Source organism: Natrix helvetica (assembly GCF_964273705.1).
Source record: "Natrix helvetica genome assembly, chromosome: 2".
In the NCBI taxonomy this organism is placed as follows: domain Eukaryota; kingdom Metazoa; phylum Chordata; class Lepidosauria; order Squamata; family Natricidae; genus Natrix; species Natrix helvetica.
In genome coordinates this window covers 81,257,787-81,276,496 of record NC_138552.1, presented here as the reverse complement: position 1 = coordinate 81,276,496, position 18,710 = coordinate 81,257,787, and the positions used below count along the sequence as shown (strand labels likewise).

Here is an 18,710-nt window from a genome sequence, read left to right as displayed (position 1 = left end):
GTATTGTACAGATTCAGAGACCTGAGTTAATTTAATAAAATGTAAATTAGTAAACATGGGTAGATGACTATTGTTATATTTATTATTACTAACAATATTAAATGTGAATGTCTGAAAAGATGATCCATTGGTAGACTTGCATAAAAATCTGTGTCATTAGTGTGAATACTGAGGAATGTGGCCTGAATCTGGGACAAGCCTGAAAGGGAATGTTGGTGTTATTTGATTTTAGAAAAATGAGAAATACAGAGACTTTTAATACCAAGACTCGAACTAACATTTGAATTATACTTCAACACTGAGATTTTTTCAAGTTCATCACACCCACAGTTGTAAGCTTTTATGATCTCAAAAGATTCATATCATTATCCCTGAATTAAAGATGGGAAATGAAGACCCACTGCTTGAAAAATTATCAAGCTTCATACAGTAATAGAAATTATATTTTGGCCAACAATCACATGAATCACAAATATATTTAACTTGAAATAAATCTGAAATCTGAAATATATATATATATATATATTTGTTTTCGTAGATTTTCACGGGTGTAGGTATGCTGGTTTTGTTGTATTCGGATCTTTTCCCGTGTAAGGTTGAGATGTGTGTGTGTATCTATATATCTCTATCTCTATCTCTCTATGTCTCTATCTCTCTATCATATATCATATATCTATCTATCATCTATCTATCTATCATCTATCTATCTATCTATCTATCTATCTATCTATCTATCTATCTATCATCTATCTATCTATCTATCATCTATATCCCTTGACTGATTTTTATAAGCAGTGGTTTGCTTAACCATGGTTTATTCAGTAACCCATAATTTTTAGGTTCAAACTACGCAAAGCCATAATTTATAGTCATAAACCAGTATGGTTTGCATTACATGGTTGAACACTCCTTGTATGCTGAGCCCAAGCCAACCTAACCAAACTATGGCTTAAAATGGATTATGTAAACTCAGCCACAATGCAATTCATTTGATCTTGCTTTATTGTGTTGTATGAATCCAGCCACTCATGGTTATGGCTTAGTGTGCTGTCCAAACCCAGCTAAATGTGGTTTTTCCCCCTAAAAAATCCCCACAGCTAAATAAACAATGCCTTATTATGATGTGCATACTGGTATTAGTTCTTAATTTACTTTAGTTTCTACTTCCTGTGTTTCTGGCTTTCTAGTTTACAGTGTAAGCCCAGGTGCTTATAGAACATTTATGTAATTTGTGAATCAAAAGGAAAATGGAAGACTATTGGCTTCAACTGATGCCCAAAATAATGCCTTATGCAAGTGTAAAAACAGTTGAAATAAAGAATTTTGAGCAGAGAAATGTAGTGAAAATACATTCACAGGTCATAAGGAAAACAGGCTCATGGCATTTTTAAGGTGATTTTGAAAATTGTCTGTGATAAATTCATAAATAAATTTGCTACATCTTGTATTATTATATGTAGAGTTTTGTTCCTAATACCATTCTTTAATGAAAGAATATAATTTATCTCTTTTACCTCTTTGGAATTGCACCTACATTAAGGTGGGGTGCTTTTGAAGGCTTAACAAGTTGAACTTCGTTTCTTGCTTTGACATTACCTGCTTTGTCCGAGCCCCTTCACCCACCCACCCCTTCCAGTTTGTAAATTTATGAGAATTGCAGCTGGTCGCTTTGGCAAGTTACCCTCATTAAGAGCCCCCTTTGAGAACAGGCTGTGTTTGAATATTTCCCTAATGAGGACAGGACGGGGTTAAAAAGTGACCATTTCATGGTTGACTTGAACCTGCCTCCCGTCGATGTTTCGTGGGGAAATGCCTGACCCGGAGAAATGCATTTTTTGCCAGCGCGAAAGTCAGCTGGCCCTTTGCAAATAGACGGGGAGGGAAAAGGGGCAGAAGGAGGACGCGCCAGGGACCAGTTTACCTAAGGCAGGCAAGTGCTGGTTGTGGAGAGAGCTTGGCTTGGGCAATCGCACTCCCTCATGCTTGGGGCGGTTTCTCATGGCCGGGCCGGGCGGGACGGAAGAGTTACACAATGCTTGTAGGCTGGTGACCTCAATGCAGTCCGTCTACACGGGCTTCGGTGGAAAGGCTCGGGTTTGCTTTGCCTGGGCGTTCCTCGGATCAAAGTCCGCAGGTGTCAAGGCGGGGAAGAAAAGCTTGGATTGTGTTTCCTAAGCCCCATAAAGCCTTAGGAAGTAAAAGTGTAGGTGTAGTTGGAAATGCAAGGCCAGTGGGCACCCTCTTGGCACTTGGCTTTCCGTCCCGTTTGTATTTCTTGTGGCCACTTTCTTTGCTCTTCCAAGAACGGGTGACTTTACGTCTGATAAGTGAAAGCAAACTTTTAAAGCAGAGATCGGGGCGATTTCGGAACTTGGCGCCCAAAACGAGAACTTTTCCTAGTCTCGAATCCACTTTCAGATAAATTCATCAATGGTAGCGCACCCCTCGCAAGCACGCACACGGGGGTTCCTAGGGAAAAAAAACGTTCTTCAAACTGACTTCCCGCCTTAGGGCGAGTGTGAGAACGTCGTTAGTGAGTGCGTGTGTGTGTTTTAATACGCTTGCATTCCTGGAAAAAACAAAAAACCCGCGGGCGCGAACTTCTTCTTGGCACGGGCTGGTGGGTGAGATTGAAAGCAGACGAGCCTATTGCTCCAGCAGCTGGCTTTCTTTTTCTTTTTTTGCTTCCCTCAGGGGGGCCGCCACCCATTTCCTCCTCGCACCCTGGTGGAAAAGGCTGCTGCCCGAAACGGACCCCCACAAATCAGACACGGGCAGGAGCGAAAGTCTCGGGCGGGGGACCGAGGCCACGTGGAAGGGGTTCCCTACGAGCATGGCGCCTTTCCACCACGGGGTTTGCAAAGAGCAGGCTGGCTTTCACTTTTCAGGGTGGAGTGAGGGAGAAATCTGAGCGAGTCTTCAGTTCGGTGACCTTGCTCCACATGTAGGCGACGGGGTCGCCGGTTTCCAGACGCTGCCTAGGCTGCAAACGTATGCAGGGGAAGAGCCGCCAACGCACATTTCCTCCACGCACCCCCACCCAGCCCCGTTCCTGTTGTCTAATCGGTAGCGAAGAGGCAAAAACTTTCCCGCTTTGTAGCCCCTTCCCCTCGATCGGCGAGATTCAGGATCTGCAGACAGATCGGGTTGGGGTTTCTTTCGCCCCACCCTTTCTCCCCCCCTCCTGTGAAGGAATTTTCCACCGGGCGGTGTTGTTGCCGCGCTCTTTTCGCTCTTCCAGAACTTGAACTAGGAAAACGCTCCCCAGTCCCGTCCCCCCAACGGGCTCGCTTTTGAGTCCCCCTCTGGAAAGAGGAAAGAAAGTGAGAGTGTGCAAAAGCAAAACGCGTTTGGGAAAATGTGTGGCCAAGCTCTAAGTACTGTACGGCGGTGATTAAAGAGGAAAGGCAGGGAGAGGAGAAAGGAAGGGGCTCGGAAGAGGGAAGGGGTGCATTTACAGCAGCAGCAGCAGCGACTGGGGGGGGGAGGGATGTATGCGTCGATTGTGTAATTAAATAATAAACCGAAATCCCGAAGTGTTTGAGGAGAAAGCTACAACGAAGGAAGGGCCAGAGAAAGGCGCTCTCGGTAAAATGCCCTCCCCCTCTGCTGAACTTCCAGGTCTTGCAGAAACCAGTACACCGAAGAAAGGGGAAAGAGTGTAAGGGGGGAGGAGGAGGAGAAACCAGAGATTGATCGTTTTGAATTTTCAAGAGATCATTTTTATTACAGTGGGCGTTTGAAAAGCAGGCTCTGAACATTATCCACAGAGAAAGGGGGTGGAGAGAGAGAGAGAGAGAGAGAGAGAGAGAGAGGCAGAGGCTGCTGCTGCGAAAGAAGCCCAGCGTTTTGCGCGCTGCTGCGAACAGTTTCTGCAGCCTTGGGGGACGCGCGCGCGCACACGCACACACACTCCCGGGTTGGCGCTCTACTGCACAGGGCTGTTGCAAAGTTTCGCCTGCCAGGATACGCCAGGATTTTCCTGCTCCGCCGCTGCAACCTTGAACTTTGGCAACGTGGTTGATAGTACCGTGGTGTATCCCGCTAGCTGCTTTTCCAAAGCGCTTGGAAATCCGGGAGAAAGGGGGGAAAAAAGCAACGCGAAGGAAGGAAAAAAAAAAATATCCCGAACCTCCCCCCCCCTTAACTCCCTGCATTCCATTCAACCCCCACCCCCTATCCCCATTCCGCCTCCTGTCCCAATTCACCAGCAGCCACTGCAAAACAGCAGCGAGAGTGAACCGCCGCCGAGAACAAGAGGGTTAAAAGTGTAGATTGGATTTCACCCCGGGAAATCTAGCGCTCGGAGTGAACTTGAATCTTTGGCTATTTAAGGAGGACCGGGGCTGGTTGCGAAGTTGTGGCGATTCAAAGCAGAGCTTGCTCCGGATCCATCTTTTCCTTTTGGAAGCGTTAGATGATTGTAAAATGAATAGATGAAGCCGTTGCGCTTTTGATACTTTCCCTCTCGGCAGAAGTGCTATTTTAGAGCGAAGTCATGATGTATTCTCCCATCTGTCTCACTCAGGTACAGCCGCCTTTTTTCTTTTCCTTTATTTTTTTTAAAGGGGGGAAGTAAACTTGTACCGAGTTGCACCGAGTACCTATGGTTAGAACTGTTCAAAGGAACATCCGTTCCGTCTTTGATTTTATAAAGGGGGACGACTAAAAATGTATGTATTTGTGGTATAAACCTATTTCAAGGTGTGTTTGTTTGTGTGTGTGTGTGGGGGCGATAGGGACGAAATATAAATATTTCAGAATGACAATAATAAACGAGTATTATTAAATTACTTTTACAGGAAAAAAGTGATTAGAACTAGCAGCCACGTCGTGTAGATTCACATGAATTCGCCACAAAATAACGATCCGTTTTGCAGACTATACTTAACCTAAAAAGGAACGTGTTCCCTTATTTTTAATTAAGCAGTGACTGGTAACATAATACCATTCCATGCTGAATTAATCATATATACTTGAGGCTGGTTTGAGAAAAGGTGACTTAGCTGAAGGCTTGCTTTTTTGATTATCCTATACATTTTTTCCTTCATAAATTCCGGTACTTGGAACTTTTTGAAGTCAACACCCAAGGTCATAAGGAAAACTCAACCTTTCCTGCTATATTAGGCCTGCAGACACGCGTGTATTTTTAAAACTGAGTAATTGTGTATACTACATATACATGATTTTACTTTGAGGAACATTTAGACAAAATGTATATTGATTTAATAGGTAATGGTTTCCATTCACATAAGATAGTTACAATTGCAACACATGGTGTGATTGGAGTAAAGGTTTGTGGCATAGAAGTTTCAAAAGAAAAAAAAAAGCGCGGAGTCGGATCCAATATAAATTATAGCATAGAAAATGCCTTTGTGATGTTCAAGTGTCTAAAAGCATGTGGCATTTGTACCATTTTTTTCATTCATTAGATATTCCAGGTAGCATATAAAAAATCAGGTCTGATTGAAATCTTAGGGTACAATTTGAACGCCTTAATGCATACTAATTAGCTAATATTTGTGGGAAGTCTTTGTTATGTAATATTTTGGTTGGTATTAGGATCAAAATAATAAAACTTTCCTTTGACAATTGGAAGCCATTGTAATTCTATTGGACTGGAGCATTCACAAATTATGAATGAAGATTTAAACAATGATAAGGATTATTCAGTGATTGGATACAGTCCTGTAGCTTTTTGGCTGACACATTTTTATTGTTTATATTTTGTTTGGCATCAAAGTGTGATTAACTTTGGAATCTTTTTAGCAAGTAAATGGGAACTTTACTGATGCAAAACAGGTGTAAAAATGTTCTGAGGTATTCGAGAAATTATAAAAAGTCAGCACTTACACTTCAACACGCATACACGTTTTATGTCTCCTGATCAGTTGGCAGAACATTGTAGAATTCAATATACTGTTTTCTCTTCATGTATAACATTTAATACTTAAGGGGACTTCTACCAGCCACATAGAACACATATTTGTTAATTTCCTAGGATTCCCTTGCAAAGCCATGATTTGGCTTTGGTCTAGGATCATATGTTTGGGTTTCTGTGATGATAGGTGTAGCTGAAAATTTAGCGTACATTTTTAATATAATATGCTTTATCCATTGTTTTATCCAGGTATTATCCATTCTTGTTTCTGGCCTAAAGTCTCAGTTCACAGAAATGTTTTAGAATAGGTATTTGTGCCTAAACTTATTACAATCGAAGTATTAAATTTTTCCTTGGCTGTTATTAAGCAAGTTTTATCACTTGCTTATTTACCATAAGCATAGTATTACATTCACTTTGTCTTTTCCAAAACAAAATAACTTATTTAGGTGCAGTTTGCATGCAATCTACAAGTCTGAAACAGTTTTACGGCAAACCTAGTATCGACCAATTTAAGATAAGTCAAGTGTTTCAACAAAATGCCCACTAGTTTTGAAATGAAATGTGTACTGTTTTGCCCAAATGATTTCTAAGCTGGTTTTCTATTTAGTTTGTGAATTTATAATTCACAGACTTGAAGAATGAATTGTTATAAGAACAGTTGGGACAAAATTCAGACACCATCACCCCCCTCAAATTTTGAATACATACCCATTGTCCCATGTTTGCAGAGCAGGTTTATGGTGAATATAATGTACTACCAGTATTTTATAATATATTTGTTGTTAGAAATCTTAGAAATGAGGAAAAGGAATATCTGATAGGCTAAAAATGGTATAGAACATGCATTTGATAACCTTTAAAAAAAAGAATCTATATAAAAATAGTTGGATTTTAGGAGCGGTTACTTTGTATGGTTGTGGTTACTTCGGGGTCAAATTAAGTTGCATTGAAATCTATAAGATATAAGAATAAATAAGGTGTCAATAGACATTTTGTATCTTGGAAACCTAACCTGGTTGAATAAAACAGGATTATCTGAACACATTCCTCCTTTTGTGTAATTAATATAAACTTAGTTTTTAGGTCCATGAATAGTTCCCTATGTTTGTTAGTACTTACAGCTGAAGTCTTTTTTTTAATAAGTAGTCCAGCAGTAAATACAGATTTACGGTATTTTATATCAAAGCTAGAGTTACTAAATTGAAAATTAAACGTGAGCGTGTGTTCCTTTGACTATATCTTTGCAGTGTTAACTTTATTTTGTGAAATAAGTTTCTGAATTCATTTAACAAACTAATAGGAAGGTAAAATAGAAATGGGAAATTATTTTCTTTTCTTTTTTTCTGGAGAAAAAAGTTCTTTTTATAGTGAAAGGTAAATAACATGAAGATATTGTGGAAATTGACAATGATTGTAGATCCATAAGTATTGTGGTTTTAAATAACTAAGAAGCTTGATTTATCAGTTACAAAGTTTGCTCTTTGTTTTTATTGCTATCTATGCAAAATACAACTTTTTCTTACATTGTGCATCTTTCAAAATATCAGATTTTATAGTGTCTAAGCATTTTTGAAGAGAACCTATGTAACGTAAGTTTTACTTGAGAAACAGTTATTTGAACAACGTTTTGGAATGTTACAATAGTTGATATGTATATCAGTGACTGTAATTTTATTTAAATAAGAATTTTAAGCCAACATCTGTTATCTAATGCAGGAGTTGAAAAACACGAATGTATTTTTTTATCAGATAACTTGGATTTTATAGCTGCATTTTTATAGCATTTTTACATTCTGGAAACTTTATAGGTAAAATTAGAATTTGAAACCAGTGTGCATAATTTTAAAACACAGAGTACAATAGTAATAGTAATCACAGAAACCATGCACTGTTGCATTCAGGTAGGTCTCTAGTTGCTTAAATGTGATTAAAATAACACAACACTTCATAGGTTTTTTTTTTTGTTAAAATGCGAAATACCATGATCTGAATTGTCAATATCACAAGATCTTTGATTGGAATTTATGGGGTAATATATATTGTAAAATAATTTTTAAACAGTACTCGACCTAGTTTCTAACCATTCAATTCCTAGACTTTTTAATAATTTCTTATATAAGTTAAAAGTAATGAATGAAGTTTCTTATTGAAATACATGTTTTACTAAGAATTCTATAGCACTCAGTTTCTGAGAAAAAGAAACTAGTACTAAAAAAAATGGCATCAGAGTGCACTGAGATAGGGAAGTCTTATCGAGGGCTGTGGTTACTCTAAGCTGTGCTCTCTTCCCACACAAAGAGCAGATTGTGGTTTAACTCTTTCCTTAATGTAGTTTGTGCCCTTAAAGTAACAGAAAACTTAAAAGTCCCTGTGTAGAATGGCTTATCACTTTAGTAATTGCTTGAAACCTTGTTTTAATTGTATTATAATTCTTTTTATACCCTGTATTTCTATTCTACTTTGATTAATGTCTTCCCTAAAAAGGAAAGAGACATATATAAAACCAAAACTGAAATAACATTGCAGGTCTTACAGTACTTCTTGAAAAGTCTTACTATAAGGTGTTATTATAAAATCTTGCTATTTTTACTTATAAAAATGCAGGATTCAGTTTAAAGAACATTTCAGTATTCGCTGTGAATGTTTTGCATGAACTTTTGTGGAGTAATTTAGTTGATTGTATGAACTGTTTGATAAAACTACAGGAATTTTGAATTGAATTTTAATACATTTTATGTTCTCAATCTAAAATATAGGATTCTTAATTGGAAAACAAATGTCATTAATTTTAAGTAGTTTAGTATCAATATATATGCTACATTTGGCTTGAAAAGTACAATTTAATTATATCAAGACTAATTTTTGCATCAATATTTACAGTATTATGATTTAAATCCAATTTGAATTAAATATGGTCTAAAAAAATAAAAGGTCAAACAAATGAATGAGTAACATTTATCTCTTTTGTCACAATTTTCTTTCAAATCTTATGATAGGTGCCAGGTAGTTCTTATTGATCAAAATAAAGTAATTGCTAGTATTAGCCAAAGTTTAGTCAATTTAAACAAATAATAAAATATCAAAAATCTGTATGAATAATTAGGTAAAGCCTGTAAAAGGAAAAGTTTGCAAGTCCAATATATCTATGTATTTCAGGAAAAAAAGTTTACCCAATAACGCAATATTAATGTCACATTGCCACAGAGTGTTAGATCACAAAGTAAGCAAAGTTTGTTTCAAATTATCCTTTTTTCTTTGTGTACCTAAAAGGTTTTTTTTGGGGGGGGGAGAGTGGGATGAAATAATTATTACATACTTGAGAACCATCCTTGAGTTAATAGTAATTAATTCCGTGAGATTTTGTACCCCATAGTGGAATGAAACAATTCGGTTCCATGTAATTTTCAGTATTTTTTTGAATTTTTTTTTTGTGAAGTTAAGCAGGGAAACATGGGCAGCTGGTGAACGCTATAAGACACCATAATTTTATTAGAACAATGTCTTTTCTTTGGCCTTTCTTGCCTTATTTCTTGATTTCTGTAGTTATTCCTGCTAGAATAATACTATATAACTGGAATGTTGGGTGATTAATAAGGGATTGAGTTATTTTTCATTGTTCATGGCATTTGTGTTATCATCAGTCTTTTGCTGATGACAAAAGTGGAAACTACATAATGCAACATTGAACATATATACCATAATGTTTCTGAATACAGAATGTGAATGATTTGCAATATTAACTTCTACATTTTTAATATTTCTAAAAATTTGCTGTACCATTATTTGTCGTTTGTTAAATCACAGCCAAAGCATTCAAAATCCCAAAGCCATTTTGTTTGATTTTAAACTAATATAATTGTATCTCAGTTTTGAATCAAGGTCAAGGAATTGGTATATTATAAAATATTATAATGCTCCCATAAGTGAATTATCCACATACACTTTTTAAATATGTATGTATCTTTTCTAGGAATTGTAAGCCTGCTAAAAATGTTTAGGAATGCTCATGGCATAACTTTGCATTTTACTCATTTCCCACCCAAAAAATAATAGTTTGTGATTGTATAAGTAAAACTGGTTCCTGAAGTTTTGTTTTTCTATTTGTTTCTTCCAACAGGATGAATTTCACCCATTCATTGAGGCACTTCTTCCACATGTCCGTGCAATTGCCTATACGTGGTTCAACCTTCAGGCTCGAAAACGCAAGTACTTTAAAAAACATGAAAAACGAATGTCAAAAGATGAAGAAAGAGCAGTCAAGGATGAGTTACTTAGTGAAAAGCCAGAAATTAAACAGAAGTGGGCATCCAGGCTTCTCGCCAAATTGCGCAAAGATATCCGCCAAGAATATCGAGAGGATTTTGTGCTTACTGTTACTGGGAAGAAGCACCCATGCTGTGTATTATCCAATCCTGACCAAAAGGGCAAGATTAGGAGAATCGACTGCCTTAGGCAAGCAGACAAAGTCTGGCGCCTGGATCTAGTCATGGTGATCCTTTTTAAAGGTATCCCCCTGGAAAGTACCGATGGAGAACGGCTCATGAAATCCCCCCATTGCACAAATCCAGCACTTTGCGTTCAGCCACATCACATAACAGTATCAGTCAAGGAGCTTGATTTGTTTCTGGCATATTATGTGCAGGATCAAGGTAGGGCTTTTAAAAATTATTTATTTATTTAGATATTTGTACACATATGCACATGAAAATGCTAAACCACCTTTTTTAAAAAAAAGGTTTAAACATTTCATATATGTTTATAGATATTGATATGTGCTTGCTAATGTATACATTAGATGCAGGAATATACAAAATACATGTTAACATTTGTTATAAAAGTTGAAAAATACTAGGAATGATTTTGGTGTGTGTTACAGAATATATTCATAGCATATATATTCATAACAATTGTATTCATCTTTTAAAATTAATAGCTACTTATTTGCCATTGTTCTATCTTCATTATGAAAATAGAACCATTAAATATAAAAGAATGAAAAAATGGCATGTTATTTTATATATATTGTTATGCAGCCGCCTTATCAGTGTTCATAGTGTGACATTTCTCCACATTTTGAGGTAAATAATAACTTCTGCGCACATTTTAAACATTGCTTCGATATAGTTGTTTTAAATTATAATGTAATGAAACACTTTTATGGCTAACATTATGATTGTATATCTACTTAGATGATTTGTTTTCAGTGATGATATTTGATCTAATGTAGAATTTGTTATGTTTTTTGTTACATACATTTTTTACATTAAAGCCTTTAACCATTATGGTAGATTGTTTCTAGAACCACATAATAAATATATCTAAGTTGTAATTGTGGAGTATTTGCAGATGGCGTTTACATAAATTGGCCTGGTTCTAGAAACTGCCAAAAGAAAGATGGATGGGGAATGTTAATACAAATATTAAAAAGTAAAATTATTTTTCTTGTTTCTGGTGATACTACCAAAAGACTTGGCTTTTTCTTGATATTCTTAGTGTTGATTTTGTAAAATTCAGTCCAATATTGTCGTTGTTAACTTCTAGCTTTATACAGTTACTGTATAGTAGCTTTACCGTGAAAAACAAACATTTACCATAAAAACAGTTCTCTTTTTCAATAATGAAAGCAGTTATAAAACTGAGTTCCAGTTTAGAGCAAGTGAATATTATTCACTTTCCATTAGTTTCAATGTGAGTTTAGCAAGGCTAACCTTCTAAGCTTTGCTGTGATATGCATTTGAAAATTCTTGTAATCTAAGTCTGCAATCTTTGAATGGAATTGAAGGAGACCCTCATTTAGGTTATATGAATTTAAATACACTGCAAATTAATCTTGAAAGAAAAACAATCAATAGTGAAAATTTCAATCTGATTATATGAACTATATATTCCCTTCACCTCAAAGAGTATTTAAAACCATAATGTTTAATAACTGAAAGAAGTGTTAAATATAGTTAATATAGTTATGTTAAACTATAAGTGGAACAGTTGTACATAGTCAGGGACTTTATGATGGAATATTTTACTTGGTTGCATATTATCTCCATTAGAAAGTCACCTGTATCTGAAAATAAAATGAATACAGCATTTTTATATCTGTGCATATATATTTCTTTGGATGCTATGTTTGCTTGCATTGAGAGATGGATTCCTGTAACACATTGATGATATCAGATGATACTAGGGTTTGTGTATGAATTGTCAAAATAATTCCTGTAAATGTTTTTTAAGATGATTGGATTTTTCCAATATTCTTTCAGTTAGTGAGAATTGTGGATGAACAGTTGGTATCTCTATATTAAGTTACCTATAGAAGGACACTCTCAAAAGTGATACAAAACTCCATGTTTTGGAGTTACTGTTTTTGTGGTAGAAATATATGTTCATTTTTCCTTTGTATAGAAAAAGATTCTCAAGGTAGCTTCCTCTTAATCCATTGGCAGGAAGGGAATGAAGGCTGGTTACATATATACATACATGAGTTATAGCAAACTAAAATATTTTTAAAGAGAGTTGGTTTTCTAGCTAAGTACATGAAAAGCTACTTGGTATTGTTTCATTGGTTAATGGGTGGGATGATAAGAAATATTCATGGACAGAAAAAAAGATAAAATTCTTGAATGAATGAAAGAATAAAATAGAGCTATATTGAAACATTGGCAAAAACATGAGGAAGAATAGTTTGAGAGCCAGAAATGGTTGCCAGTGGCACCAAGGTTGGCATTGGACCTTCTTTGTTTAGACTAGAATGCCTGTGATTTGTTAGTTGGTATCCGCATTGCAGAGCCAGAGTAATGCTACAATATATTGATAATTTCTTGATATAGAAATATAAGTCATTTTTATGATATGCTGGAGAGTATTTTTCAGTTTTTCCAAATCTACCAGTCTACCAAGTTATGGTATTGACAGTATATAACTCTTAAAAAAAAAATCTGCCCTCTCTCTTTTGCCATCAGTTTTTTTTCCAGAATTCCCATCTTAAAGTTTCAAAACACAAGAGAATAAAAATCTTATTTGATTGATGTTGATTCCTTTTGCTAGCTAAGGGCAGAAAATAGTATTAAAATAATTTGTGGTCTACAGGTGTGCAGATGAAGCAAGAAGCCTGTTTTAATAACATTTATTTAAATGTTACATGTTCTAGTTAAATTCATTCAAAATTAAGAATTAGGATTACAGTATCTTGCTTAACTGAAAAGGATATATTTATTAGTTTCTTTTATTTGGTATAGGCTGTGTTTCAGTCTATAAAATCAGTTGGTAATATTTGATTCAATCAGTACAGCTCTTATGCTGTGTTCCGTTTCTACAAGAACCGCCATTTTGTTTGTCAAGTGCCAGCAGAGTGGGGGAGGAAAAGCAGACAATGTGCTTGATGCCAATAATGGTTGCCAGTGGCACCGAGGTTGGCATCAAACCCTCTTTGTCTAGTTTCTGAATGCCTTTGATTCGTTGGTTGGCATCTGCATTGCAGTGGGCACATTGGAAAGTTTTTTGACAATCACTGAATGAAAGCTGTTGTATTTATTTGCTGCAGTAGAACTTCAGATAAAAGAAATCTGTCCTCTAATAGATAACTTTTTTATTCTGTAGCAGCACATTTTAAAAGTTCTTCTTTTTTATTGAAATGAACTATATTTGGTGTGTATTTCTTTTCTAAATAATTTAATCCTCCTGGTGGTTGCTGTTCTGGAGTTATAAAGAAATGCATGCTTTTATTTTAGGCTGCCTAATGCATCTTGGGATATATTATGTGTCCTTAAAATAATTATGATAACACATAACACACAATAGCACACAGTGTTTCTGAGTCTTATTTATATGTCATGGAATTGCACCATGTTTCTTATTTCAATAAACTTACATAACTAATTCAGCTTTTAGCACATTGATTAAAAATATTGGGAATCTAATACTGCTTTCATTCATCAAGCAAATAGAAATATATTTTGTTTTCTGCAGAAAGATACAGTTTATCCTGGTTTGCTTTAGTTTGGGTGCACTTGGATTTCCTGATTATAAAACATCAATTATTTTTGTAAGTAAGCTGCATGAGTTGGCACCCAAGGCCAGTGCAAAGACTAAGGCATTGCTGCTGTTTCCTAGATAGTATTAATATTGTTTTCATGCTAACCTCCATTATTCTCTTAATTAATAGGCTAGCAGTTTTACCTAAAAAGCCACATGAAGGAAATCTGGCCTATACAAGTGCTGAAATGTGTCATGTCTGTAGAAAAAAAGGGGGAACCGATCAGGTGACTGCTGGTTTGATCTTAGAATAAGAGAAAAGAGAATAGTTGATTATAAGAATAAAGTAAAAATGTGTGTGTGTATATATATATATATATATATATATATATATATATATATATATATATATATATATATATATATATATATATATATATATATATATATATATATATATATAAATAAACACCCACATGTTCTTTGTTGGCATTAATATTCAATTCACATGCCTTCTACAATTGTAGCTTACATGTAGTTTATACCTAGAAGGTGAATTATCTTGGAGGAATGGTAATAGTTTATATTATTAGTATCATCTTGGGAGAATCTTTTTAAGCATACACAATTTGCAACTGTATTGTATTCATTGGGGACATTGATATTAGGCATTGGTTATTTTTCTCTCCCTCCTGGTACGTATTAATGCAGTAATAGATATTAAGATAAATATAATTTATTTTAAAAGAAGTTTTAAAAAGGAAAATTTGAGTTAAGTATTTTTTAAAGTTGTTATTTGAAACTATTTTGTGTGCATTATACATTTTGACTAGTATGTCGCTCGATGTTAATAATTGTAAATAGAATGAGAATTTTAAATGTTGAAAACAATAATCTGGACATGTCAATTTAGCAATCATAGAGGCTAAGTTAAGTACAGGTTTATTGTTTTTTGAAGGGAACTATTACAATGCAGCAGAACTTAAAACGTAATCTGCTACTGCTTACTGAAACAGTTGCAATTTTTAACTAATTAAACTAACTTTTAACAGTGTATTGGCCATTTTAAAAGTATTAGAATAACAATTTTGAAAAGATATATTTTGTACACAGTGAAATGACAATTTAAAAATTAGATATTTGAAATAAACCATGTAGTAATGCAAGAACACCATAGTGTAATTGATGTGTGTGTGTCTGTGTATAATGTGTTTTACATGAGACATGAAGTACGTTTCTATATTTCTAAGGATTATGGTATGGATAATAGTCATTTGTTCATGCAATTTTCTATGTAAAAATTAGTTTAATTATGTCAGTGGTAGCAAGTTTCTGTAGAAATCACTAGTACTATATTATTTATGAAATAAAGTCAATTCCAGCGATCTAGAAATATGAGCATAGCCATTGCGGTTTGTAAACCACATTGTAACCTATTGTGAACTCAGCCATGGTTTAATGCAGTGCTTCCAAACTTTTAACGTCATTACCCATGCAGAATACAATCCAGATTGGTCACCGGGCCAGAGGTTTAGTCTCTCGAGCTTTCGGACTTGTGCTGGAGCCCATCCCCAGAGAACATCTCTCTACCACATATTCTGGTAGAGAGAAATTCCTTGAGGATGGGCTCCAGCACAAGTCTGAAAGCTCGGAAGACTAAACCTCTAGTCCCATGACTGACTCCGATTAGATCCTGCAACATTGTCCTGGGACACATATATTTGCCTTCATTTGTAAAATATTTTTAAGTCAGTTTAAATGTCCCTATTGTGATTGGGTAATGGGTTTGTGTATGTTACCCACAGGAAAAGCATTTTTACTGAAGTTTGGGTAATTTACCCAAGTTTGGGAAGTACTGATTTAATGTGATATGTACACCTAGCCATTTAAGATGTTTGCACAAAATGGCTGCTGCCAAACTTGAATGACTCATTGTTTCCCTTGCATGTAAAAATGTTACTTTTTTATTGATGTCACTCTTCAGTATTGTATTAAAATATTCATTGCAGTATTACATATTCCAGCATCGTTCACTTTTCAGTAGGATTTGGCATACAATTTGGTGTATTGAGCAAAATGAGTGTTTTGTTTGGTCTTGGAATTTCCTTAGATACAAAGCATATCAATAATAATATTAAACATATCAATATGTTAAGGATAATATTGAATATTTAATGTACTATTTCTTGAAAATCAAAAAGCATTCTTAATATCTTGCATGCCAACATAAGCATGATTTTTGTCTAGACATTTTAATGATTGCAATAACTAATTCTTGTCCTGGACCAGAAACTTTTTAAAAATCCAATATTTGGAAGAGAAGCACATACTTTTATTTAGAAATGTAGGAGGTGAATTAATCAAATGGATCAGAAAGGAGTAAATGGATATGCAACATAGTTTCTCAGTTATTACAATTTCTTGTTTTACTTAACGCTATTTCTGAGGGTCTCTGGATTGTTTGGAATTATAAAATGGAGGGGACCCAGCAGCAAGGCAGATTAGTTGAAAGAATGTTGCAGAACTAGCTTTAGTAAGAAGTAATGCTTTTCTGCTCCTATAAACGGACCTCTAGAAACAACTCCTATTGCTTCTTAGTTTGTATTTGTATAGGAAGGCAAGTGTTTAATATTTTGAATCAGTTTATTTAGTAAAAAGAATGGTGTTTTTAAATATTTTGAGGTAAAATTAGAAGTGGGTAATAAAATATTTAAAGGAAAGTGATTCAGAATAATTTCTGCTATGTAGTGTTAAACAAAATTCCACTATATAGAAATAAAAGTTAGTGCATAACTTAGGTTAACTTAGGTTAAAGATTTTATTGGTAAAGTTCAGTTTTTGACCATATCTTCTGGAAAGTATGTGTCTTTATAATATACCTTATGACATTATGAATGTACAGAATTTTGAAAGGACAGCTCTTGAGATACTATATTCATTTTATTTTTGTGAGATTAATTAATTACTAATTATATCTTAGTGCTCAGAGATGAAAAGATGGGAAAACTACTCTTGGTAAAGGCAGCTTGCATTTTTTTCTGCTGATGTCTGAGGTTTCTAGATGGATTACCTTAAATTTGTTATGCCACGTTAAAAGCCTTGTTTTATGAGGCCAGTCTCAGCTCATGGCCTCAGTGTCAGGAACCCTGCTATGTGATGCAACATGTCTTGTTAGGTTTAATTGACCAAAGCTGATTTGTTAAAACAATTCATTTGAACAAGTAACTTATGCCCAGGCCAAGTTGCTACCTGAATCTTTTGACCTTGACTTGTTGGGGTCATGAAAAGGCTATGAACTCCTTGACCTTTTTGTTGTATAGAAGTGTCACTGTTTCTTCTGGTTCTTTTATGGAAATAGCTGACAAGCAGGCTTCAGTTTTGACTTTACACCCCAGTGGGCTTCTAGGCAGCCTCTGGAATTACTATGTCTTTTATTTAATGTGGTCTGGCTGCAGTCTTGGTTTGCTTTTGTCTGCTGACAATGATGGGGACAAATTGGCAGCCCTTGTTTATATAGAAAGGATAAGGAAAGGATTTCTTGTTTCTAGAAGGCTAATTTTAGCTCTGTGCTTCCCTAAGGCTGTCCCACATTAAAAATGTGCATTTTAAAAAAGAAGCACACAGTCATTTTGAATTCTTTTTCTGAACTTTTATGACAACCACACTAAAACTTATAGCAGTTCTGGATAAACCCCTTGGTATAGACTTTGAAACCTGTTTTAACTGTGCTTGGTTTTTTTTAAATATATATTTAAGTATTTATATTAGTCCAGCATTAGTTGGGAAATACTGGGATGGTATATTTGTACACTACTTCTAAATAGTATACAAATACTGGATATTGAGGGATTTTGTGTTTTCAGTATTGTAATTACACAAATTCAAACAAAATTAGTGGGCTGCCCATGAATAATATATCAATTTGAATAAATAACTTGAATAGCCTGTTAATTTGAATATTCTAATGCTGGACTGCATATCAGTTTCTATTGATTGTAGAAGTTCTCAAATACAGATTCCATAGGTGATATATCCCCTTCCTCATTTTAAAAGTCCTTGCTAGCCTACCTGCCATACTAATTCTTAAGGCTTTTTCTGTGTGATTGGGGCATGGTCTATAGATCTGTTTGTTAAAAATCATATTGACAAGTTCCAGAGCGTTCCATGAAAGGACTCTGCATAAAATAGAGGATCCATGTGGTAAATGTAGATGTGAGAAAAGTAGATGCTATATATCAGCCTTATGCAAAGCATGTTAGTGTCAGTGGAAAAGGAATCATGACTACTGGAAAGATTAAAACAGCTGCATCTTTTAGAAGATTGGTAGTTGGTTTAAAGCAGGGGTGTCCAAACTTGGGAACGTTAAGACTTGTGGACTTCAACTCCCAGAATTCCCCAGCCAGCCATGCTGGCTGGGGAATTCTGGAAGTTGAAGTCCACAAGTCTTAACGTTCCCAAGTTTGGACACCCCTGCTTTAAAGGCTATCCTCAGTTGTCTACGTGTGATCATGTTTGCAGTTTTCATGGGACCTCCAGCAGAGAAGCTGTGCCAAAATTGTTTTGAGACAGTTTTGCAAGCTTTCTAAAAGATGCAGTTGATTTTATCTGTTAGAGAGACACACCCAATTTATGCTAATATGCTTTGCAACCCCCATTCCCTTTCTGACTGCTTTATGGAGTCTCACTGCAAGGTCCAGGTGGGGGTGTTTGTGGAGTCCATTGCATAGATTAGAAACAAACAATAAATTAGAACAGCACAATTTTCCTGTCCACTGCTTGGAGAGTCCAAGCAACGGGTTAAATCAGTCTGGTTGCCCTAGGCCTGAAGAATCTTTTTCCTTGGCCACGCTTCCTGGAG

At 35.4% G+C, this 18,710-nt stretch overlaps 1 protein-coding gene across 9 annotated transcripts in view; it reads left to right on the top strand.

Moving 5' to 3' along the window:
* The first annotated feature begins 1,809 nt into the window (after positions 1 to 1,809).
* NFIB (nuclear factor I B) overlaps positions 1,810 to 18,710 on the top strand; it is a 234,868-nt gene continuing 217,967 nt past the window's right edge. For 3 of the 9 annotated variants that reach the window (XM_081943224.1, XM_081943223.1, XM_081943222.1), the window contains exons 1-2: positions 3,532 to 4,528; positions 10,002 to 10,533. In XM_081943224.1, the coding sequence (XP_081799350.1) occupies positions 4,499 to 4,528; positions 10,002 to 10,533 (562 nt within the window). In that variant the 5' untranslated portion in view covers positions 3,532 to 4,498. Of the gene's footprint in view, positions 1,931 to 3,517; positions 4,529 to 10,001; positions 10,534 to 18,710 lie in introns of those variants that run through there. The other 6 variants (XM_081943221.1, XM_081943220.1, XM_081943227.1 and 3 more) reach the window with 5 other exon arrangements.